Source organism: Rhinolophus sinicus, linkage group LG07 (assembly GCF_036562045.2).
Source record: "Rhinolophus sinicus isolate RSC01 linkage group LG07, ASM3656204v1, whole genome shotgun sequence".
Taxonomy (NCBI): Eukaryota; Metazoa; Chordata; class Mammalia; order Chiroptera; family Rhinolophidae; genus Rhinolophus; species Rhinolophus sinicus.
In genome coordinates, this window is record NC_133757.1 from 69,500,606 (window position 1) to 69,525,390 (window position 24,785).

At 43.5% G+C, this 24,785-nt stretch overlaps 1 protein-coding gene across 1 annotated transcript; it reads left to right on the forward strand.

Annotated features, from left to right (window-relative positions):
• Window positions 1–575: 575 nt before the first annotated feature.
• On the forward strand, window positions 576–24,741 carry ZNF556 (zinc finger protein 556). The gene is made up of 5 exons (XM_074337535.1): window positions 576–677; window positions 19,862–19,988; window positions 21,025–21,193; window positions 21,583–22,569; window positions 22,730–24,741. The coding sequence occupies exons 1-5, from the start codon at window positions 648–650 to the stop codon at window positions 22,791–22,793; spliced, it is 1,377 nt and encodes a 458-aa protein (XP_074193636.1). The 5' UTR covers window positions 576–647; the 3' UTR covers window positions 22,794–24,741.
• Window positions 24,742–24,785: the final 44 nt, after the last annotated feature.

The window sequence follows — 24,785 nt, forward strand, 5'->3', positions numbered from 1 at the left end:
CGCTTGATTGTTCTCGGCATCCAACACGGGCCTGCGTCTAAATTAGCTGTGCCCAGGAGACACTTGGGAACTTGTTGCTTCGCTGAAGTGCACGGGCGCACAAACACGAGGTGGAGTCCGTGAGATGCGGTACATGGCGGGAGCGGTAATGGAAGTGTTGGAAGCCCCGCCTTCTCACTGCGGCCTTAGCTCGGTGGGCCGAGCTCTTGAGGCCTCCCTCCTCTCACATTCTTCTGTGTTCCAGCAGCAGCAACTTAGGGGGAAGGCCCTGACGGTTCAACAAAGTCTCCGTGGCGGGTAGATGAGACTAGTGGAGATGATGGCGTCAGAAGTGACCACAAAGAATATGGTGGCCGAGTAAAGGGACAGACACCAGAGATCCAAAAGTGCTGTGAAGAGTGGGGCATCATAACTCTTGTCATGTTTGACTCCTGACTCTCAGGGGCTCAGGATCCCTGTTTTCTAGTTCGTTTTAGTTGGTGTTAGCTCAGTAAGGCCCTTCTCCACCAGGACGGCTGAACGACCTTCGTTTGGGGCTCGGAGCATGGGGTTAGCCTTCTGCCACATGGGTTGGGCGCGAAAACAATTCATTCTCTGAAGTTCCAGTGAATGTGGCTCTGTGATGACGTTTGTGGACAAACTCCTGTATGTGTGTGTCTGTTGAGTCCAGACATTCAGTAAGTATTTCTTGATATTCTGTGGAACAGATTGTGTTCTAGGTTCTGCAGTGAACAGAAAAAGCAAAAGATCACTTCCCTTGAAGCTGATGTTCTAGGATACAAAAAACAAGTTATATACCATGTTTCCCCAAAAATAAGACCTAGCCAGACCATCAGCTCTAATGCGTCTTTTGGAGCAAAAATTAGTGTAAGACCAGTCTTATTTTAATATAAGAATGGGTATAATATAATATAACATAATATAATGTAATATACTGGGTCTTATATTAATTTTGGCTCCAAAAGATGCATTAGAACTGATGGTCCGGCTAGGTCTTATTTTCGGGGAAACATGGTGTCGTGCGGGGAAGCCTGCGGGGTCTCTGGTCCCGCTCCCCATACAAGAACGCAGGATATGGTGAGGCCAAAAAGGAACACCCACGGAGCCATAGGCAGGGGAGTCATACCACTACGGTCTCACTGGAGGCTGGGTTCACTGGACGTGCGACCTGCTGTCCCTTTTGTCTGCAACCCACCGGCGACTCTCTTTCACTCTCCTCCACTCTCCTCAGCTCTCCTTCATAGCCGCAGCAGTTATATTAGTGGCTAATGGCTCAATGGCTACAGCTGACGGCCAATCAGTCGCAGCTGATGGCCATCTACTACCCGAGCCAGCACCCCTCCACGTGAGGCCGAGAGCCTGTAAACTACTTTCTGGGGCTCTGCCCCCACACTCCAGCTATACAGGTTCTCGCCTCACAATCTACGTGACAAGCGTCTTCCGCGAGGGTCCCTGTGTCATATTAGCCTACTGACACCTATGGACGAAAAGAAACGGTAGTCTTAGGAACCAATAATGGCAAATCCCTCCCATCTGGGAGGATACATGCTAGCTTTTTGTCCTGGGAAAGGAGGGTTGCTGCCACTGGCACCTTTCCCGGTTTGTGGTACCAAACCTTTATGGCAGTGCTTGGGGTCCCTTGCATAGTTTCAACGTGTAACAGAACAGGGGACCCCATAATAGGCCATAGTGAGAGCACATAGTTTCCTCGCAAAATCATCCCAGTATCGGGACCTCTGTATACTACAGTCACTTGAGGTGGCCACTCAGCCACCACCCCTGGCGTCACTTGCAAATCATGAGTCAAACCGGCCCCCCATGGGGCTATCAGACCCAACCACCGACAGTGGGGGCTTTTGACCTGCCAGGGCCAAGTCCATTGCTGCCGTTCCCCTGCTTTCAAGCATGTGGGTGCTGGCAGCAAAATGTTCCCATTTCTGCCGTAGCCTGGCTTTAACAGAGTCTCACTGGTGGTAACTTGTAATTGAATGGGAGCGGCCGTTCGGTGTAGCAGAGCTTCTACTGGCGCGGGCCCTCCCTTCCGTGGTCTCTCATTCAGGACTCTCAGGACGTCCCATAGACGCGAGGCCCAGTCACGCATCGTGGGAGGGTGTTTTGACACCCGGAGACCTTGCTTCAAAAGACCATTATAACGTTCAATCATGCCAGCTGCTTGCGGATTGTACGGGGTGTGAAACAACCATTGCACGTCCATCCTGGCAGCCCAGTGCTGCACTTCTTGCCCCGTAAAATGGGTACCCCTGTCACTTTCAATGACTTGGGGGCGCCCATAGAGGGCGCACAGCCGTGTAAGGGCAACCACTGTATGCCGCTGATCCGCAGCCGGACAGGGCCAAGCAAACATCAACCCCGTAGCAGTGTCCACTGCTGTAAATGCATATATCGCATTGCGGGCCTTAGGCAGGGGTCCAATGTAATCCACTTGCCAGCGAGTGAGGGGCACCCTCCCTCGTGTAATCTGCTGTGTTTCCCAGGGGAGCCTCCGCCTTTGGGGGCTGTCCTGGGCACAGACGGCACAGTCATAGCAGGCATCTGCTATCTCCTGCCATTTCAAAGGCAGGCCCCAGCGTCTGCTCACCTGCCACATGGTTCGGCTTCCAGCGTGCTGTAATTTCCTATGCAGCCAATGGGCCACATCAGTGGCAGGAGCCCGCTCTAACCATCGTACCCGTGCTAGGGCGTCTGCTTCATCATTACCTGGGGACACTAAGGGGGAGTGACCTGTGACATGCATTAAGGTCACCTCCTTTCTCTGCCCTAGGTCCCAGAGGTCCTGCCACATGGCTTGACCCCACAGTGGACGGTGTCCCACCAACCAGTTTTGGTGTTTCCATGTAGGCAGCCACAACGTTAGGCCCCGGAACACCGCCCAGCTGTCAGTGCAAATAACTAGGGGCCCAGGCTCGTGGCTGATCACCATCCACACAGCCCGTAATTCAGCCCACTGGCTACTCTGGCCCATCCAGTATCAAACCAAATGGTGTCTGTTTTGGGCTGCACACCAATAGCCGTCCAAACAGCTGCAGCCCTCGGCTAGAACCATCGGTAAACCAGGCATCCTCAGGTACTGGGGACTGTCCTTCTTTGTAGGGCGAGGGCTCCAAGTCCTCCCCTCTAGGCAGAGCACTTGGCTCAGCCTGGGCTACAAGCTCCACAGGCCCCAGGACCTGTTGTAGCTCTGTGCTCAAAGGGCTTGAACTAAGGGTGCTACGTTGCTCCAAGTAGGCACCCCACTTGGCGAGGGTGGTGGTCTGTGCCACCCCGTTTTGGGTCCCTGGGTCCACGTACGGACCCACCCCTGGACAGGATACGTTGTTCTAACCAACACGCGTGCCGTTCCTGTGATGGCTTCTGTGGCCACTAGGGCTGCATACACAGCAGCCAGCTGTTTCTCTATTAGAGAGTAGCGGACCTCCGCTCCTTTCCATAATTGGGACCAAAATCCCACTGGCAACCGGAGACGCTCCTGCCGTTGCCAGAGGCCCCATCCATACCCCTCTTGGGTTACGTGAACATCAAGTTCAAATGGGCGGCCTGGGTCCACTACTTGCAGAGCCTGTGCCTGCTGCACTGCCCGTTTCGTGGCAACGAAGGCTTGCTCTATAGCCTCTGTCCAATCCCATGAGGCCCCCTTTTTTATCATATTGTACAAGGGCCTTGCCATTTGTGCTAAATGGGGTACAAATGCCCGCCAATACCCTAGCAGACCTAAATACGTCTGCAGTTGGGAGACCTTGGTCGGCCGGGGAAAGGCTTGTATTTTGTCAATGATTGCCTCAGGTATAACCTTTGTCTTACCCGACCACACAACACCCAAAAACTTGACGGATAAGCCAGGGCCTTGGACCTTTTCCTCATTCACCGCCCAGCCACGTGACTTCAGGTGGTGGAGAAGAGAGGGAGCTGCTTGCTCTAAATCAGAAAGAGAATCTGAGGTTAACAGAATGTCATCAACATAATGAAACAAGGCCACAGAGGCTGGGCGATCCCATAGTGCCAAATCCTGGGCCACAAGCCCGTGGCAGATAGTGGGGCTGTGCAAGTATCCTTGCGGAAGGACTTGAAAAGTCCACTGACGCCCATCCCACGTAAAAGCAAACTGCTCTTGACACTCGGGTGCAATGTCAATGGAGAAAAAAGCATTGGCCAAGTCCACTACATAGTGATATGTCCCCAGGCGGACAGTCAGACGATCCATTAAATCATGAATTGAAGGCACTGCAGCGTGCAAGGGTGGCGTCACCTTATTTAACTCCCTATAGTCCACAGTCATTCGCCAGGTCCCATCTGGCTTCTTGACAGGCCATACTGGGGAGTTAAAGGGACTGTGCGTTGGCCTCACAATATGTGCCTTCTCCAATTCCAATATTGTACGACCAATCTCCTCCTGCCCTCCTGGCAGGCGGTACTGTCGCACTGTAACCATGCGCCAGGGCTGTGGCAATGCTTGAGGAGGGTGGTGAGCATGCCCGCGTGTCACCGCTTTCACCACCCGGATCCGGAGACAGAACTCTCCTACCGACGTCTGTAAGCTGAGGCCATGTAGCACGTCCACCCCTAGAATATACTCCGGAACGGGGGAGACATAAACCTTGTAGGTACGAGGAGGGAGCCTTCCTATACCCAGTGGTAAGGAAACGGCTTTCACAGTCACAGTCTTTCCCCCGTAGCCATCAATGCAGATTGCTGGTCCGGGGAACAGTTCTGGGTTCCCATAAACAAGACTGCAGTCAGCACCAGTGTCAACTAGAGCCAAAACCCTCTGTACATTCGAAGGGGACCAATGTATGGACAGTTCCACGCGGGGCCTCCGGTCCCTGCTTGTCCCCTCTGACTGGGTACCTTGGCCCCACCCCTAATCAAGCTGTAAGGGGTCAGCCTCAAGCGGCTGCATGAAGTCCTGGAGGGACACGGGTCGTGCTTTGCCAGACTCCTCCTTTATGTTTCTCCGGAATTGTTGTTCCGGACGCAACTGTTTCCAAAGTTCAAGCAGGAGTGCGTTGGGTTGCTGGTCTATTTTTTCCTGATCAACCCCTGCTGCCACGAGATCACGCCACATCTGTGCGCGTGTTACTCTCTGAGGCCCGTGACCTCGCCCTATTACCTTTGGTTTGGGCTTCCAGGTCTCAACTGTGCGGACCTCCTGTCTTAACTTCCTTCGCCTCCGGCTTTCAACATCCCCTAGGGTGGCCATGGCAGTTGTAACTTCATGGATCCGTCGCCCTACGTACGGTGTAAGAATAGCAACCAAGGATCCAAAAGCACTCGCAGGTGCAGTGTCCAAAACCAGATCTCTCATGCTGGCAGTAAAAAGCTCGTCATCTGGGCCCTGCATGTTGAGGTTAAAAATAGCAGGTCTCATACCCATTTCACGGATTATTTGCGTAAGTTCCGTATATGACTGCCATTGACTCACAGTGTCTGGCAGCTCGCCAGCCTGTTCCCATACAGTGCGTACCGCAGCCGTGAGCCATGCCATCAGAGAATGGTTGTCCTGGTTGTTGGCCAACCTATGGCAGTTTTGTAACCTTTGTCGCAGGGATGGATGCACTGTCACGAAGGCTAGCTTTTCCATCTCGCCTGGGGAGCAGAGAATATTGTCTGCTCCCTCATCCCATAAACGTAACAGCCAAGCCGAGACTGGCTCTCCAGGGCGCTGTCTGTACCGCCTCCCCAGCTCCTGCAACTCAGTGGGAGTGTATGGGGTGTAGGTAGTGAACTCAGTCACAGCTGGGTTGCCAGCAGCAACGCCCCCGGGGCCCAAAGGTTGCTCATGCTTTACCTTGTGCTTCATGATGGGCCGGGCTTGGGGGTTGGGAGCTACATTGTCTCCACTTGCTTCCTCTGCCTCAGAGTCTCCACCTTGGGGCCCCTGTTCTAACAGGCGGACCCGGGTTTCCAGCGCGTCCAACCGGGACACCTGGTCAGGCACCTGGGCCCTTGCATTAAGCACATTTTCCGTGTTGAGACTCAAAGCCGTGAGGAACATCCAGCCCACGCGGCCGGCTGTAGCCTTCTCCTCCTCCGGCAACTGCTCAGCCAGATCCTGCAGGGCCCTCTCCACGCTGGCTGGAGAGCCGTCCATGTCCTCCCACCCCTCCTTGGGGGTCCAACTCTTGAGAACAGTGGCCACCGAACACCATATACTGTGTGGGGGCCACACATCCTCCTGCCCAGAGTCAGACGCCATTCCTACCTGGTCGGAATCTTGCTCACCGTGGCAGGTGTCTGAGTGGGTGGAGGCCTCGGTGTAAAATGTCCACAACTCTAGGAGCCCACGGCAGCAGCAGATCAACAAAAGGAAGACGACACTTGCTCTGGCCAACAGGGCAGAATGCCATCTGGAGGTTTGAGTCTCCCAGGTAGACCGTGCCTCCCATTCCCGGTGTAGCTCTTCACGGGCCTCCCGAAGCTGAGCTTTTACATGCAATAACTGCTTCACCATCCTTCGGTAGGCCTTGGCCAGCACCACACCCTGCTCGCTGCGCCATTTGTCGTGCGGGGAAGCCTGCGGGGTCTCTGGTCCCGCTCCCCATACAAGAACGCAGGATATGGTGAGGCCAAAAAGGAACACCCACGGAGCCATAGGCAGGGGAGTCATACCACTACGGTCTCACTGGAGGCTGGGTTCACTGGACGTGCGACCTGCTGTCCCTTTTGTCTGCAACCCACCGGCGACTCTCTTTCACTCTCCTCCACTCTCCTCAGCTCTCCTTCATAGCCGCAGCAGTTATATTAGTGGCTAATGGCTCAATGGCTACAGCTGACGGCCAATCAGTCGCAGCTGATGGCCATCTACTACCCGAGCCAGCACCCCTCCACGTGAGGCCAAGAGCCTGTAAACTACTTTCTGGGGCTCTGCCCCCACACATGGTATGTGTGTCGGTGGGAGAGTCTCTTACTGCCTCTGGGACTATTATTTCTGAGGGTGTGTCTTTGATGTGTGTCGGAATGTCCACCTATATTTCCCAGTAATAAAAGTCTGGGTGATCCTACATTTATGTTTGTGGAGACACAGTATGTCTGTGAGGCTACATGTGTCCTAGTGGTGGTACCTGTGTCCAGGTAAGAGTGACTGTTTCACTGCACAACTGTGGTGTTTTTGTGTCTATGTGTGTGTTTCCCAGTATTTGTGTAATAAAATATTAGGGCTTGGCAGTCTCAGATTTACAACTGAGTTGTACTTAACCTTCAAGAGGCACACAATTATCATATTACTAAATTCTTCCAGTATATATGAAAAAAACTAAATGCTTCACAGTTATGTTTAGTAAGTTTGTATGAGTTTGATACTGTATGAAATAGGGTGGGATCAAGCTAACTTATTGAGTAATAACTGAAATAATAAAATACAGATAGGTAAGTTGTGACACATGTATAGGTCCATGAAACCATCCCTGTGATCATAATGAAAGACCAATCTCATTTTTGAATAAAAAATAAGTCATAAATGGAATACTGGACAGTAGAATTCCCAATATATTGGATACCTATCAAAGAGTGGAGCTCATTTCAGGGATAAAAATGTTTCCATGTTATGAAATACAAATATCGCCATATTCCACCAAGAAGATGGCAGCAGGCATTACTGAGCAGTGGTAGAAATGATGACTATGTTAACACATGGACAGTAACAAATGGTTAGCTACAGGGAATAATGCATCTTCTTCCTGTCAGCTCCATGTATGATAATCAACTTATTGAAGATTCACATGCAAAGGAGGAAACTAGAACAGTCTTAAAAGCTACAGCAAGTGTTTTATGACTTCAAAATAGGGAGAAAAGAAAAAGCAATAACAAAAAGGAAAGAACTGAGAAATTCAACTCTTAAAACTAAGAATAGTACAATGAAATATAGAATAAAGGGACTACAAAGATAAACCACAGTCTGGGAGAAATTATTTGCAGTACCTAACTGAAAAAGATTAGGTGGGCTTTGTATTCATGTCCAGAGAATACAAAGAAATCAGATGAAACCAGTAAGCATACAAATGAAGTTAAATGATAAAAATGTCATAGGAGATGAAAGACATTTATGAAAAGTGCTCAGTATCTTTGTTATTATACAATAACAAGGCAATTCCATTTCACATATATTAATCAAAAATTAATCAGTTGAGCAATTCTAGTATCGATCTTGTGGATAAATAAACTTGTGCAGGAATGGTGGGAAGGTAAATTCACGTACTCCATTGGCATTTCCTGGAAATTTGAAATTGTCATAATTTACAACTAAGCAACTGTTCTCCAGTGTGTAAAGAATTTGTTATGCATGGGCACTTGGAAACTGAAACAGGATGATAGGAGCAGTATTTTTCACAGGAGCAAAAAATCTCCCCAAACTTGAAACAGCCCAAAACCATAAGGGCTGGAATGTATGAATAAATTGGGTGACCCACAACCTCAGACCCCAGCATGTGTGAAACAGACTGCGGCAAAGAAACCACTGATGACCATGGTTAGGGTAATTCTATTAACATCCTTTTATAAAAATCTCAAGAGGAAAAGTTAAACAAAACACTGCTTTGTGATAATTGATGGTAAAGCTATGAAAAATAACTGTAAAATTCCCAATAGCGTTCACATCTGGAAGTAGGAGAGAAATGAAGTCAGAGTGGACACGGGGGTGTCTAGTATCGGCCCAGAGTCTACTGATTATTGTTTGTGCCCAGCTTACAAGTTTATACTTGTATAATATTATTTGAAATCAATATAAAACTTTTCTTTTTAATTTTTATTTTTTTAAGTGTGTTTTTCCAAGACCCATCAGATCCAAGTCAAGTAGTTGTTTCAATCTAGTTGTGGAGGGCGCAGCTCACAATGGCCCATGTGAGGATCGAACCAGCAACCTTGTAAAAGCAGCACGCTCTAACCAACTGAGCTAATAAGCTGTCCCCTAATATAAAACATTTCATACAATGTTTTCTAAGTATGATATACCTCACCACAAACATTTACAGAATTATTTACACGTGAAAAAATGTACAATTTAAAAATATTTATTTTACCACATTATCTGATCACCTACACTGTTTTGATTTCAATTTTGGAAGGGATTCTCAAGTCTTTTATACTGGATCTATTAAATTTGTATTAATTTGAGCAGGATTTGAGTAGCAAAAGATTGGGAATGAATTCAGTGTCTATTTAGATGGAATTGGTCACATAAAAATTTCATCATGTACACCCTTATAAAAATTATGGAAGTCAGCTATTGTATGAGAAGAGCTACAGGATTTATTTCTTTCCTTTAAAAAAATTGTTTTTTATTGGAGAATATTGGGGAACAGTGTTTGTTTGTTTTTTCCAGGATCCATCAGCTCCAAGTCAAGTCATTGTTTTCAATCTAGTTGTGGAGGGTGCAGCTCAGTTCCAAGTCACGTTGGTTTTTTTTTTTTTTTTTCCCCCCTGATATAGTTGTGGAAGGCCCCGCTCACCGGCCCATGTGGGAATTGAACCGGCCACCTTGGTGATATGAGCACTGTGCTCTAACCAACTGAGCCAACCGTCCACCCAGGATTTATTTCTAATTGAACAAAAAAAAATCAAAGTGCATATCAATGTGTAAACAATGTTACCTTTTTATATGTCAAAGAGAAAACAGAAAAATACAGAATTGAAATTCCTTCTCTACATAAATACTAACTATATGTACAAAAAACAAATATAATTGGAATTTAGGGGTGCATGGGGCAAGTAGACATGAATGCTAGACGATATGCTAGGAGTGAGTTTTAACGCAGACTTCTAAGTCTCAGGCTGATTTTTTTTTTAAATGCCATTTATTTTAGAAAACCAAAATGGCTATATTTTAAAATACTTTATAAATAAGTGTAATACATTTTTAATGGGAAGCCTCTTTTATACATGCTAATCCGCTAAGCACTATTTTTTACAAAAGGGTACAATACTTTTTGCAAACCATGATTTTTTTCATTGTTTGTAAATAAAATGAGGTGGGGAAGGATGGGTAAGGCCTCAACAATGTCAATGGCCAAACATCAAAACTATCTAGACCCTGCATTGCACGTGGTGACATCACTGTTAAATGTCTGCGTTCTTAAAGAGCACAGATGCATGGGTGACCTCAGGACCCCAGACCAAACCCTAACCTCGGAGGACACCAGGCCCTCCTGTTCCGGCCCAGCCAGTGTTCCCCACCTTCTCTAGACTGCGGGATGATGTCGCTCCACTGGGAAACTGAATCTGGACGCAGGAGGTGCCTCCGAGCTTCAAGAAGACACCTGAGTACGCCCTGGTGACCCACAGCTAACTCTACGTGTACGCAAACACCCGTGGTCTGAGCAGCCAGAAAGGGTCAGCACGTGGGCAACTGTCCAATCAGGAGCGGTGGGGAGAACTGGGGCAGGACCTGGAGCATAGTCCAATCAGAGCCCCGTGGGGCGGAGTGCCCGGAGCACTGTCCAATCAGGTGGCGGGCGACTTCCCAGCCGCGTGGAGATCCTGTAGGAGGCTGCGCCGCGCTGTCCCAGGTTATCCCCCTCTGTCGCTCTCACCTGTCCGGGCCGCGGGGAGGACTGGGCGAGAGCCTGAAGCAGGGCTGCAAGATGGTGAGTGCGCGGGGCTGGGGCCGAGAACGGGAGGGGCTGGTGGGAGCCGGCCGGAAGCGCCTGAGGGCCGGGTCTCCCAGCACCGCCCGAGGACCCAACCCGAATGTCTGCCGTTGGCCGTGGGGTGGGGACCCGGCGTCCTGTCCGGCCTGCGCTGGGTCCGGGGTTTCAGGACGGCCTGTGGTGACCCAGATGCGCACAGCTGCATCCGCCTGGGGGTCGGGGAATATCAGCTCCTGGTCCGCTCCTTCCAGCGGACAACCTGCGGGGCGGGTGGGGAGTCTGGGGAGACCTGCCTAGGGTCCCGGACTGGGACGGATCTCCTGGTAAGTGCTCGGTCCCTAACTGACCCCGACCCCAGGGATAGAGTTGTCAGCTGACCGAACGCTGGTATTGAGGAGAAAAGATGAAAATGATTTGGGTGCCCTGAAGGAGAGAAACTAACCCAAAGGACGGAAAGCCCACCCAGTGAGGTGGGGCAGCCACCTGCAAAGCCACATGCACTTGAGACTCACAGCGGGACACCAGCCAATGTCCTTTGGGAGGGTGTTCAGGGAGCATTTCAGTGAACAGGTGGTGGGGGATTGGATGACCCACGTGGTAGGATGGCCGCGCTTGACCCTTGAGTCATCTTGTGTGTTCCAGTTCAGCACTGCCCCTCCCTAGGTTTGTCACCTTGAAGAGATTTATTTGGTTATTTGAGCCTCAGATTTTTCAGTAAATGTAAAGTATATTAAACTAATAGATGCGGAAATATAAGATAAAATATTTTTTAAAAAGCAAGGAAGAGGTAAATTTCAGAAATAAAAAAGTGTTCTAGTGTTGCATTCCATTTGTTAAAAATTCTTCTGTGCTTTTCTTTTTTCTTTTTTTTTTTTTGCTTCCTGGAGCATGTGTGGTTAAGTTTCTTACATCTGTTGTTTTCTTCTCTGTGATGACAAATGGAATTCCAGGGCTTAGCCTTGACAATGCTATTGGGAAAAAAGAATCAGAGAAAAATGGAGAAAATTTGTCTCCCATTATGGCTGGAGAAAAATGAATACATTTCCATACTAAAATATTTGTTATAGTAATTAGTGAATTACAAGACTTGCCAACATGTTAGTTATTCTCGTTGTGCAGGGTGGGGAGTCTGTGATAATGGATAATTCTCTTCTGTCTCATATTATCTGGACTTCAGAGATTAATGCCAAATCCTATGCCCTGAAATGAGCACCACCTTGAAGTGTTGACATATGATTAATGTCTATGAAACATTTTGTTCCCATGGAAATAATAAGTGACATTTTTATTTTCTGAAAGAAATAGGTACTTGTGGGTTTTCTTCTTGAGCTATAAAAGGTGCTCAAAGTTTTCTTCCCTCCTTTATACGTAAACACTGTGTTTGAGTGGTTTTGCTGGATTCTTCAAACACTGGGTTTTTGAATGAGACATCATTTAAATGATCAACAGGGTCGAACATGCATGAATAACCTGGGGCCAGTGACTCCAAACTGAAGCCAGCCATGAGCCTGCAAAGGGAGGCAATAAAGTGGCTTCTTCCTGGGGATTCTCCCCAGTGCGGGTGTCCCAGCCGGCCCACCCCATTGCGGCTTCGGCGGGAGCTGTGTATGCCTAGAGAAGCTTCAGAGCCCTGGACAGTGTGTGTGGTTGGGGGTGATGCTCTTTCTGAGATTGTGCTTGCCATGGCCTTGGGGCTGTTTCTTGATAGTAGTTTGGATTGGGCGCACTCAGTGGTGGTGTCCTTAGTGTAACCTGTGCAAACTGAGAAAGTCTGTGAAGGTCAGACTTAAAGGCAGACTCTTGGGGTCTGTCTGATGGATAAAGCATTTATGAATTTGGGAATTCATTTGGGTCAGAACCTAAAACTGACTGGCTGAGAATTTGCTGGCTAGTGAGAATTGAAGCCTAGAGAGGGAGGCTTTCCGCACTATGAAGAAGGATGAGGATCTCCAGGGTTCAGTCCTATGTCCTCAGTTCCTCTATCCTGTCACCAGGACTGACCCGTTAGAAGGTTGAGATTTCTGCAGTGAGAGTCTGGAGCCCAAGCTTGTGAAGTGTATTCACCTTCTGAGTATGGGTTTTCCTTGCCAGCTGCGGGTCAGTGGCTTTCTGTGAGCTGATGGAAATGTTTGGTTTTCTTCCCTTCTGATTCCTGTACCAAGTATTGCTGCCATCTTACTCCAGTTTCCCTAAGCATTCAGTCATTTTATTTCCTTGTTTGAGTGGGTAAGATTTTTATTTTCTTGGGTGAATATAAGTGGAGGGAGAGAGAAAATGTAAGACAGTAGAATTTAGGCAGCATACAGAGCTTTTCTTCCTGTTTTGGCAAAAGAACCTCCACATGTGAGGTGAGAGTATTTAAATTCTCAGGTTCATCTTTCACTTTTTGCATAATTTTTTACATCAGTGATTATCCGTGAGAATTTTGAAATTTAAAAGGTTTTACTATTCCTATGACAATTCCTATTTTAACTAATTTGAGGAAAACTACGTTTGGATATGTAAATCCTTGCAATTCATAGTACACTTGATGGGTTAGGCCCAAACCCCTAATGTAGTAAATATTCTACTCATTCTTGGAAATAGTCCCCAGTTTGAGATAGAGTAGAAATACAAACTAAGATGTCACTTGTCATTCTAGTTCTAAAGAAGTTTGAGATATTTCATTTTTTTATGGTTTGCACGTTCATAAACTTTAGTGTTCAGGGGATTAAATTTTAAAATGGTTTTCTACATAAAAGAGTGGCTTCCAAATAAAAATAAAAAACATTAAGAAGCAAAAAATGCTTTATAGAGATTTCTCTTTATGTAAAGTAAATAAATTATGCAAACGTTGAACAAATCTGCAAAACATTGAAGCGTTGAAAATCTAACTTAAGACTCCCTACCAGCATATCTGGTCCACTCCAGTTCTCTTACCCCAGCCACCCTCAGAAAACCAGTTTTAATAATTTCTTGTGCATTGTGTCAGTGTTTCTTTATATAAAAAACAAGCAATTAAAATACAAAATTTTCTTTTTTTGTTATAGGCAAGGTAATGATGTACACATGGCAACACACTTTTCTTGTTTGTTCTATTGATAATCCTGCAGATCTTTTCATATCAATGTCTGGTGCCTTTGACTTTCATATGTTTGCAAACACTGCTCTCTAAATACACACTTGGTCTGTAAAAGACTGTCAGTCAAAACAGACATTTTCATGCTACCCAATAAACAAACAAAAATGTATATTTTTTTCTGAACTTAATTGATGCTTTAAATTTTTATTGTGAAATATGTCACAATATTTCACAATAAACACGTATAAGTTTTAGGGGAAGTTTTAAAGCCAATAATGGTGTAAACATCCGTAGTCTCACCACCTAGATTCATAAATGAGCCTTGTTAGGGTCTCCTGGCGAGTCCCTACCCCAACTCACACCATCTTGTCCCATTGAGGATGCCTGTTTGCTTCTTAGCTTAATCTTCATACCTTTACCATCTGTGATTTTTCACTATGCAGTGTTCTGTTTTGTTGTGCCTCTTCACAACTTTCACTAAATAAAAGAGTAATGGAGTTCACTGAAAGGCTTTTCTGAGGAGTCTTTGCATCAGTTTTTTTCACACATGCTGGTGTCGGAGGCTGCAAGCCATCTGGTTTGTTCTTCCATTCCTGTGCTTATGGGGTTTGGGTTTTCAAATTCGTTTTTTGCCCTTGTGAAAAATGCCACTCCTTTGATTGTTGTTTCAGTGTCCAAGTGCAAATGCATGGCAAATTTTCCACATATTGGAGAAAAATTTCTGGGTTTTAGGTCATGGTCAAGTTTAAAATTACTGGGAACTTCCAATGGAGTCTACCAATGGGTTCTCTAAACATCTGTGCACAACTGCGTATTTGATATGAACATTGACGCATAGGATTAGCTAGTGTTTTGCCTTTCTTGATTTGAAATGGGACCTACTTGAGATTTCATTTTGCTTTTTGCTTATTACCAGTAAGGTTGACTTTCTTTTCCATATGTTCTTTCATCTTTTGTCATATGTGTTTTGGTCATTTTCCTATTTAAACAAATTCAATTGTTTGATCATTCATTTTTACTCTGCACAGTGATCGTTTTATATTTGTATATATTGTAAACCGTTTTCTCTCAAATTATGGTTTATCTGTTCAGTCTCGATTTTGATAAGGTTGAAGTCATCAATCTCTTCCTTTATAGCTTATTTTTTTTCTTATATAAGAAAATTCTCCCAATTAAGTTATACAACATTTCCCTTTAACTTTAGAAAGAGTTCCAGTCTTTCATATTAAATCTATAATTAGTTGATCATTGTCCATGAAATCGATAGGGATACAATGCCTTTTTCCCCTCCCTTGTGTACTAAATTGTATGTTACTTCTGCCACTGCTATGCAATGCCTGTTATGTCATTAATCAAATTTCCATATACACCAAGGTCTGTTCAGGATTCTTTTCCTTTCCATTAGTCCATTTGTTTATCCCTCTGCTAACAACCATACTGCCCAGATGGTTAAAACCATAGTTTTAAATTTCCTGCAGCATGTTAGGCAAGCCCCACCTTGTTCCTCGGAGATATATATATATATATATATATATATATATATTTGATATTTGTTTTTCCTGTTAGGTTTGGAGAAGTCATTGTTGTGAAGTTCTAGAAAATCAGGTTTGGGGATTTAATGGAATTTATTTTAAAGACTATAGGTTTCTTTTGGGGGAGCTGACATGTTAGTGACATTGAGTTATTTTTAAGAATGTGTGCCATCTTTCCACTTATTTCATTTATTATCCAATAAAGTTGAATTTCCCCCATTAGAATATTTTTATACCCTTCATTAAAATTCCATTAATATTTTTTAAATTTATTTTCTTTTTCTTTTCCCCACCCCTTTCTTCCACCTCCCCCCACCCCCACCCCCACCCCGCCATTCTGGTTCAAGCCGTTGTTTCTCAGTCTAGTTGTGTAGGACACAGCTCCCTGGCCCATGCTGGTATTATGAGCCTTGTGCTCCCCTCGGCTGAGGCAGTCGGTGGCCGGTCAGCCGTTCACAACAGCTCACAGCAGCTCTCTCCAGCCTGCTGCTCATAATGGCTGCTGGTCACTCACGCTGGCCACCGGCCACTCATGGCAGCACACAGTAGCCCACGGCAGTGCCCAGCAGGTCACACCGACCTCCGGCTGCTCACGGCAGCCCAGCTCCAGGGAGAGCTGTTGTTCACAATCTTAGCTGTAGAGGGCACAGCTCACTGGCCCATGTGGGAATTGAACCCGTGACCTCAACGTTAGGAGCACATTGCTCCAACCACCTGAGCCACCCGGCTGGCCATAGTATTTTTTTTTAAAAAGCTTTATTAAGATAATTCACATATCATACAATTTGCCAATTTATAATGTACAATTCAGTGGTTTCAATTTGTTCATAGATATGTACAACCAGCATCAGAGTCCATTTTAGAGCATTTTCTTCAATGCAGAAGAAACCTCATACCATTTAACTCTCACCCTCTGTCCTTCTTCCCAGTCATAGATAACCACTAATGTAGTTTCTGTCTGTAGATTTCCTTATTCTGGGCATTTCATGTAAATGGAATAATATCATTTGTAGTTCTCTTTTCTACAAGTTGAAATCACTGTTGAATTCCTCTAGTGACTTAAATTTCAGTTGTTATGCTTTTTAACACCAAACTTTTCATTTGGTTCTTCTTCAATAATTTCTGTCACTTTATTGATGTTCTTTATTTGGTGGGTCATTGTCATCATGCTTTCCTTTACTTCTTTAATCATGGTGTCCTTTAGTTCTTTGAATATGTTTATAATGGTTACATTGAAGCCTTTTTCTGTTTAACCTGACATCTGTTTAGTGTCACAGAGAGTTTCTGTTACCTACTTATGTTTTCTGGTGTAAGGGTCATAATTTCCTTTTTCTTTTCTTGCCTTGTAATTTTTTATTGGAAACTGGACATTATAGATAATATATTGTAGCAACTTAGAGCACTGGCCCCTCTTCTCTGTTATTGTTGTTTATTTGTATTTGCTTGGTGACTGGCTGGGTTATTTTAGTCTAGTCTGTTTCACTCCCATCCCCACCTCCTGCAATGTTAAGCTTCTGATGAGGGAGGTACGGCTTTGTGTGTGCTCTCAGTCTCCCTGGATGGCAGTAGTGTTGGCAGGGCTCTGCTCCTTTCTTTCCCTGACTGTCCGAAACTCCATTCATGCAGGCTGATTGCTCTGTTGTTTCAATTATGCCATGGTGGATACATTGCTCCATAGGTGAATCCAGTCAAATTTGGACTCCTTTCAAGGAATAGTTCCACAGGTCAGTGTTTGATATTTGTTCAGATTCTGTGATGGCTCTTTCCAGCTGTTCCTTTTCCTGTTTCTCTTCTGCAAACAAAGTGGACTACATTTTTGCTAATGTATTGAATCTTTTTCCAATTGCTTTGTACCACAACCTTCACTATTTTTGAGAGCACCCTTAGGTTTGAACTTCTCCATGTTTTGTTGCAAATGAAGTCAGTTCTGTGGGAAGAGACTAAGAACTATCTGCTTTACAGCCTGCTCCTTCCCGCAGTCGAAATGTCTGAACCAGGTCCTGGAGCAGGATGGGGACAATGGCATACTTTTTTCTGAGTGACACCCCACTTTAGGAACTGAGTATACAGTGGAGGAAGGGTAGTAGCCTGAGGTCTTCTCAGCTTGCCAGTCTTGGTGTGGCATCTCCCTTTTATGAGGCACAGCAAGAGCAATTAGGTCCCCAGCAGTCTCAGCAGCCCTGTACCCACCACAGAGCCTTCATTCCACCGGTGGGGGCTGGGTGGAAGGAGGGAACCCCACTTCTCAACCACACTTGCTTGAAACTTAACCTCAGGAACAGGTAACAGGGGTAGGACGAGAAATGCGGATGTCCTCCTCCAGCGGGGAGCCTGTGTACCTGGCTGCAGCCTAAAGTGGAAGTCCAGGGAGGGATGCGGTTGTCCTGGTGCAGGTCATACACTCTCACTTTCCTTCTGAATTTTCATAGACTTTCTTGAATAGCTGTTTGTTAACTTACTGTATGTCCTTAGGACTATTTCCAGAGACTTTAAGTGATGGTTGTTTTCAAACTAATTTTTACCAGTTTCACTGGGGGGAGGTCCACAGAGCTCCTTGTACTGTCATGTAGCTGTGTTACCTTTTTAACATTAACTTTGCAACTTTCCGTTGTTGTTAAATATAATAGAAAGATAATGAATTTTGTTTTTATATTATGTTTTTATTCTGGAATATTGCTAAAAATCTTATTTTATGGTTCTTTTTGTTCTGTTGGGGTCCTACACATACATTTGTTACTGCTATGCATCATTCTAACATTTTATTCTTTAGTAATTCTTGTACATTTGTTTATTTTCAGGTGACACTGGATTGGATCTGTAGTATAATGTTGACTAGGAGCGAGGCAGTGGGGATCTAGGTTTGGCCTTTTTTTGGTAGAAAACAATTAACTTCACATCATTTATGTATTCCTTTTTGAACAGTCTTTTTTCAGTATGCCCTTTATCGGACTATGCACATTACCATCTGTTTCCAAATGCTATAAGGTTTATTTTTCACGTATTTCTGTTGAATATTATAAAATGGTTTTCTATAACTCTTAAGATGATTTCAAGTATATTAATTTTTATAGGTTTTATTGTAAAGTATAACATACATGCAGAAAAGTACATAAGACATATGTACAGTCCATTTAACACTTGTTAAATAAAATCCAGCCCTAGATCTAGACCAATGCTTGACATCAGACACCCCACTGGAAATGATTTCCACTGGTAGGCCTCCTCACTCTCCAGATGTAAGCAATAGCCTGAATTATGTGACAGCAGTATCCATGCTTTTCTTTACACATATACTTTTATCACCTGTGTATGTGTCCTTAAATAAAGGTATTCTGATTGCACATGCTTTGTGTTGCATGTAATATAATCACAGTATATATGCTATTTGTGGCAAGTTTCCTTAGTTCAGAGCTCTCTATCAATATCTCATGGTCTTCCATGGAGTGCTAATGGTTCATTCACCTTTATTACTATCTTGTATTCACTGTCAGGGATATACCATTGTTGTCTATTAACTCTGCTGCTAGTGGCTATTTGGGTCTTTCCAATTTTTTTCCATTATGACTAGTGCTCGTGAAAACATTATTATACACACCCTACTTGGATGTCTTATTCTTATCCCCATCTCAGTATGCCCTGTGCTAAACTCCTCATCCGCTCCCCAAGAACCTAATCCACTTGTGGCCCTCTACATCTCAGGTAATGGAAACTTCCTTATTCCAGGTTTTCCTGTGTGAAATAATCAGAGCCATCCTTAGCTCCCCTCATTCTATCTTGCCCTGTCATCAGGAATCTTCTGTGCTCTCCCTGCATACTCCACTGTGACCACCCAAGCCTACCTGCCTTCTTCTCACCTGGTTATGGCTTTACCCTCCCCTACACCTGTGGCCTGCAGTCTAATCTCGGTACAACTGATGGATCGTTAAAGTATCAGATGAGATTACTCCTTGTGCCAAAGCCTGAAATAGTTTTGCATTTCTCAGAGTCAAAGTCAACTACTTGCCCACAAGATGAAGTGCCCCACCTCCCATTATTCTCCACCGTACTGGAATGTTACTCTCCAGAAAAGTGTCTTCATGCAGCCAGTTGAACCTGTCTACTTGCCAGTGACCTGGAATATGTCAAAACTTAGGGTCTTCTGGCCCACGTTGCAAGTTGGGTTTCCGTGAATCCTTGGGCCTCTCATAGTTGGTGCTGGGGAAAGTATGAAAAGCTGTTAGTCCTTCAGTGTGTTTTTACTTATTAGAATCTTATCCAATGTGTTTTTATTTATAAGAACCTCATCCAGGTTTGAACATGTGGTTCATGTAGTGCTAAGTGATGTAGTGGGCAATAAGGAAAGAGATAAAGTAATTTTTGTCACAAGGAATTGAATACTCATAAAATGGAAATATTTGATTCATTTGTGTACCATTTCTCTCATTTCTCCAATGTGTTTGGGACTATCCTAGACTCTGAAAAAGAGAGAAATCAGACAGGGAGGGTCACAGTAAAAATGTAGAGAGAAATAATTTCAATGTGTTAGTGGTGCTGTTAAAATTAACCACTAGGAAGTGAGTGTGGACATAGATTAGATGCTGCGCAACCATAGGATCTTGTTTGAACTTCCTGTGAGTTGAGTCCACTTTCCCTGTGTTGTCACCCATTCTCTTAATGTATACGGTTTGTTGTAGGACGCAGTGGTCTTTGAGGATGTGGCTGTGAACTTCACCCCGGAGGAGTGGGCTTTGCTCAGTGCTGCTCAGAGGAAACTCTACAGAGAAGTGATGCTGGAGACCTTCAGCAACCTGGTCTCAGTGGGTAAGGACAGCATCATTCCTTCACTTAGTTTTTTAGAGAGTAAATAGGTCTTACTCATTCAGCCTATGTCAAGATTTGGAATGTAGCAAGGAAATACGAGGTCAGACAATTCGCGAACTCATCCTAGAAAAAGTGCTACATACCTCATTGCTGAATATCACTACGGTCACCTTCGAATTACTCCCCTTGGGAAGCTATGCACCGATGCCAGTGCCTAGTCCACCCTTCAAAGCAATTTTGGAACTCTTTTTCTGGAATGGCCATCAGAGCTGTCATCGTATTACCCTTGATGTCCTGAATGTCATCAAAATGTCTTCCTTTCAATATTTCCTTTATCTTTGGGTAAAGAAAGAAGTCATTGGGGGCCAGATCAAGTGAGTAGGGAGGGTGTTCCAATACAGTTATTTGTTTACTGGCTAAAAACTCCCTCACAGACAGTGCCATGTAACCTGGTGCATTGTGGTGATGCAAGAGCCATGAATTGTTAGCAAAAAGTTCAGGTAGTCTAACTTTTTCATGCAGCCTTTTCAGCACTTCCAAATAGTAACCTTGGTTAACTGTTTGTCCAGTTGGTACAAATTCATAATAAATAATCCCTCTGATATAAAAAAAGGTTAGCAACATCGTTGCAACAAGTTCGCAAATTTAATTGTCAGACCAGACCTCGTACATTGGTAAATGAGTCAGACATGGTCACAGCTGTCATGGACCTAGTATCTAATAATTTCTCTAGTAAAAGTCTACATATTAACCTGTGTTTTTCTTTGTCTTGTTTAAAAAACTTAGGATCATTTAATGTCATTAGTGTGGGTATATGAGATCTGACAGTTAAGTTCCCGTGGGTCACTTTGTGGGCACAGAGGGGTTTGTTGTTTGAAACCTTGTGATGGTTTTTCCGTGTGTATTAAATTGCCTACCATTTTTATCTTTTGTGCCTGTTAATAATGAAGTCCTAAAATGTCCAAACTCCTGAATGTATTTCTTTGCTCCCAGGTGACTTACTTCCTCATAAGATTTGTTCACTTTTTTGTTTCAGATGATGAGACTCAACTTAAAACCAGTGGGTCCATTTCTCAGCTGGATATTTTTGGAGAAAAATTATCCAATGAACAGAAAATAGCAAGATTCACAAAAAATGATTCTTGGGCCTTCCTTTTAGAAGAAAATTGGGATGTAAATAAGCACAACAGGGGGAGACATTTGAGGTGAGTTGCACTTAGGAGAAAAAGCAGTATCCTAGTAGAGAATCTTAGTATTTCATGAAATTAAAAAACAAACAAAAAACATAGCTCTAAATTATTTGTTCACAGAGAATTTCACCCCTCATTTTTAAAAAAAATGTGATTTAGACATTGAAAGATAATTCAGTTGAAAACAAGTGTCAGGGAAGCCCATATATGAGAAACACTGTTGTTCTAATGGGCTGTGGTTGAGCCCTCTTCCAAAGGACTCAGCTTATTCCACTTAGAAATAATTCAAATAGGACAGAAAACCTCCATTTATAAAGAAAGTGGTAAAATGTAATTGCAGTACTCATTAATAAATGTTAAGAAATCAATGTGCAAACCATTAATAATGTGCTTCCCTTGTTTAGCAGAAATTATACGGTGGAGAGAGTCTGTGAAAATAATAAAAATAATAAATATGGAGAAAGCTTCAGCCATATTCCAAATCCTAAGCTGTACAAGAAGACTCCTGCTGGAGTAAAACTTTATGAATGCAGTCAGTGTGGAAAAGTCTTCAGGCATCGTTCATCCCTTAAAAGGCACAAAAGAAGTCACACTGGACACAAACTATATCAATGTGAGGAATGTGGGAAAGCTTTTAGTTGTTCTTCATACCTAAGTAATCATGTGAAAACTCACAGTAGAGAGAAACCCTATGCATGTAAATTTTGTGGGAAAACATTTATTCGTTCCCATTCCCTCACTGGACATATAAGAAGTCACACTGGAGAGAAACCCTACAAATGTAAGCAATGTGGGAAAGCCTTCAGTTGTCCTAAGTCCTTTCGAGTACATGTGATGATGCACACTGGAGGGAAACCTTATGAATGTAAGCAGTGTGGGAAAGGCTTCAGTTGTCCCAAATCCTTTCGAGTACATATGATAATGCACACTGGCGAGAAACCCTATGAATGTAAGCAGTGTGGGAAAGCCTATTATTGGCTCACGTCCTTTCAAAGACATGTGAGAATTCACAATGGAGAGAAACCGTATAAATGTGAAAAATGTGGGAAAGCATTTGGTTGGCCCTCATCCTTACATAAACATGTCAGAATGCACAATGGAGAGAAACCGATAAGTGTAAGCAATGTTGGAAAACCTTCATTTGGCCCTCATTCTTCCAAAAATGTAAAAATGCAGACTGGAGAGAAACCATATAAATGTGAAAAATGTGAGAAAGTATTCGGTTGGTCGTCATCGTTACACAAACATCTCAGAAAGCACTCTGGAGAGAAACCTATAAATGTAAGTAATTTGGAAAAGCCTTCATTTGGCCCTCATTCTTCCAAAAACATAAGAATGCAGACAGGAGAGAAACCATATAATTGTGAAAAGTGTGGGAAAGCATTCAGTTGGTCCTCATCCTTGCACAAACATGTCAGAAAACACTCTGGAGAGAAACATAAATGTAAGTAATGTGGGAAAGCCTTCAGTGGGCCCTCATTCTTCTAAAAATATAAGAATGCAGACTGGAGAGAAACCTTATAAATGTGAAAAATGTGGGGCAGCATTTAGTTCCAAATCCTTTCAATGTCATATGAGAACTCATAGCGGAAAGAAATCCTATAAATGTAAGTAATATGGGAAAGTTTGATGGAAAATATTTCATGTATCACAGTTCAGAATATTCACACCAGGAGAGAACTCTTATAAAAGTTATAAATATGTTATTGTCTTGATCATATCTCATCCTTAAAGTGGAACCCTAGCAAATTAATTTCCATTTCTTTTTCAAATAAGCATCGAAATGAGAATTCTGTAAGTACAGCTATAGTATACGAATTTTTATATATAGTGGATTTTTTTCCTCATAAATGCAGTTAATAATTTTTTGTTTCCACTTTGAAGTGTGTTGCAACTGGGGTGATTTGAAGTGCATTTTAAATACGCATTAGGTTTAATTTTTATATAAATATTTTTTATTGTCCTGAAAGTATGGAGCCGTGAGTGACCAATGTAATGATGGTATTTGTTGGGATTTTTTTTTTTAACTGGCTCTGTGTATTCCAAACTGGATATCATTTACCCATTACATATAGTTCACCTTACTATTTTATTGAGAGAACCTACAATTTTTAATGTTAACACTTTTTACTTACATAAGGTATGTATGCTCAGCAATTTTTTTGGCCAAAGGACCATTATTCCATTTTGCTGGCTAGCAAATTTGTAAATATGTAAGTTAGCAGAAATTTGTAAGTATGAGAAGGTCTTGAAAGAGTATAGCTTCATATTAACTACTGTTTTTATCTGTTGCTGTATGCTCTTTGTCCTTGCTTCTGGCTGGGAATTGGACCATAGCTTTGAATTGAGAAGAGAGACAAAGAAATCTAGAGGTGGAGATGGTTCTGTTGGTTTGTGTTATAGAAACATACTGTGTTTCCCCGAAAATAAGACCTAGCCAGACCATCAGCTCTAATGCATCTTTTGGAGCAAACATTAATATAAGACCCGGTATTATATTAATTATATTATATTATATATTATACCTGGTCTTATAGTGAAATAATACCAGGTCTTATATTAATTTTTGCTCCAAAAGACGCATTAGAGCTGATGGTCTGGCTAGGTCTTGTTTTCAGGGAAACATGGTAGATAAGGCTAGGAACTACATTTCCCAAGATGCCTTCTCTATATGATTCCATGATAGAATTCTGTTATAGCCCAACTTACATTAGATTTGGAAAAAGCAATTTTTCAGTTTATTGAGCCATCACTGTACAGGGAGATAGACAGATGCATAGGGACTTTGTGGACCCCAGTCTCCAACTTATTTTCATGATTGCTGGCCCTGCCAAACAAAAGTATCCTCAAAACAAATACCAACTGGTTGAGTTGTGTTTTGTCAGAGGGGTAGGTAGGCTTCCACAGACATCCCTCCCTACTAACTTTCCCATCATGGATACTCCTCCATGGTTAGATGTTCACAGTTCGCATTTTCCTGCGGGCCCTATGCTATCTACCAGGCCACTGATTGGGGTATCATGGCTGTTGATTTTATCTCATGTTCTGACTCCCCTTTTCTCTAGATCTTACCATATATAAAGTCTAATTTGTATAGTGAACACCTCATGCTCTTCATATTTCTCATGCTTTTCTGTTTCTGATTCCACTACAACAGATGCAGTGACACAGCCATAATAGCACATGGTACTGTGTTTCTCTACTGCGTTGTTGAGTGGCTGCACTGACCCAGTACTTCTGTGAGATAAATAAGCACATTATTGACATATCCGGCAGACTGTGTGGGTTTTCTGTTACTTAGAGCTGAGTACAATCCCTCAGTATGTGTTTAGTTATTAAGACTTATGTGTGATGAAACAAATGTGTATTTTTTTGGTTGAACAAAGCTGTGTTTTTGAGAAATATCCTATAACTGTTTTCAAGTAAGTTGTATACTATGTAAATATATAAAGTATTTCTGAAAAATAGCCTATTAACTGTGTTTTTAAATAAGTTGTATACTAACAAATGTCAGGCTCTATTTTTCACTTACTGAAAAGATATATTAAAAATTGCAACTATGAGTTGTCAAATCAACTTTGTAATTTAGTGAATTTAAGCATTATAC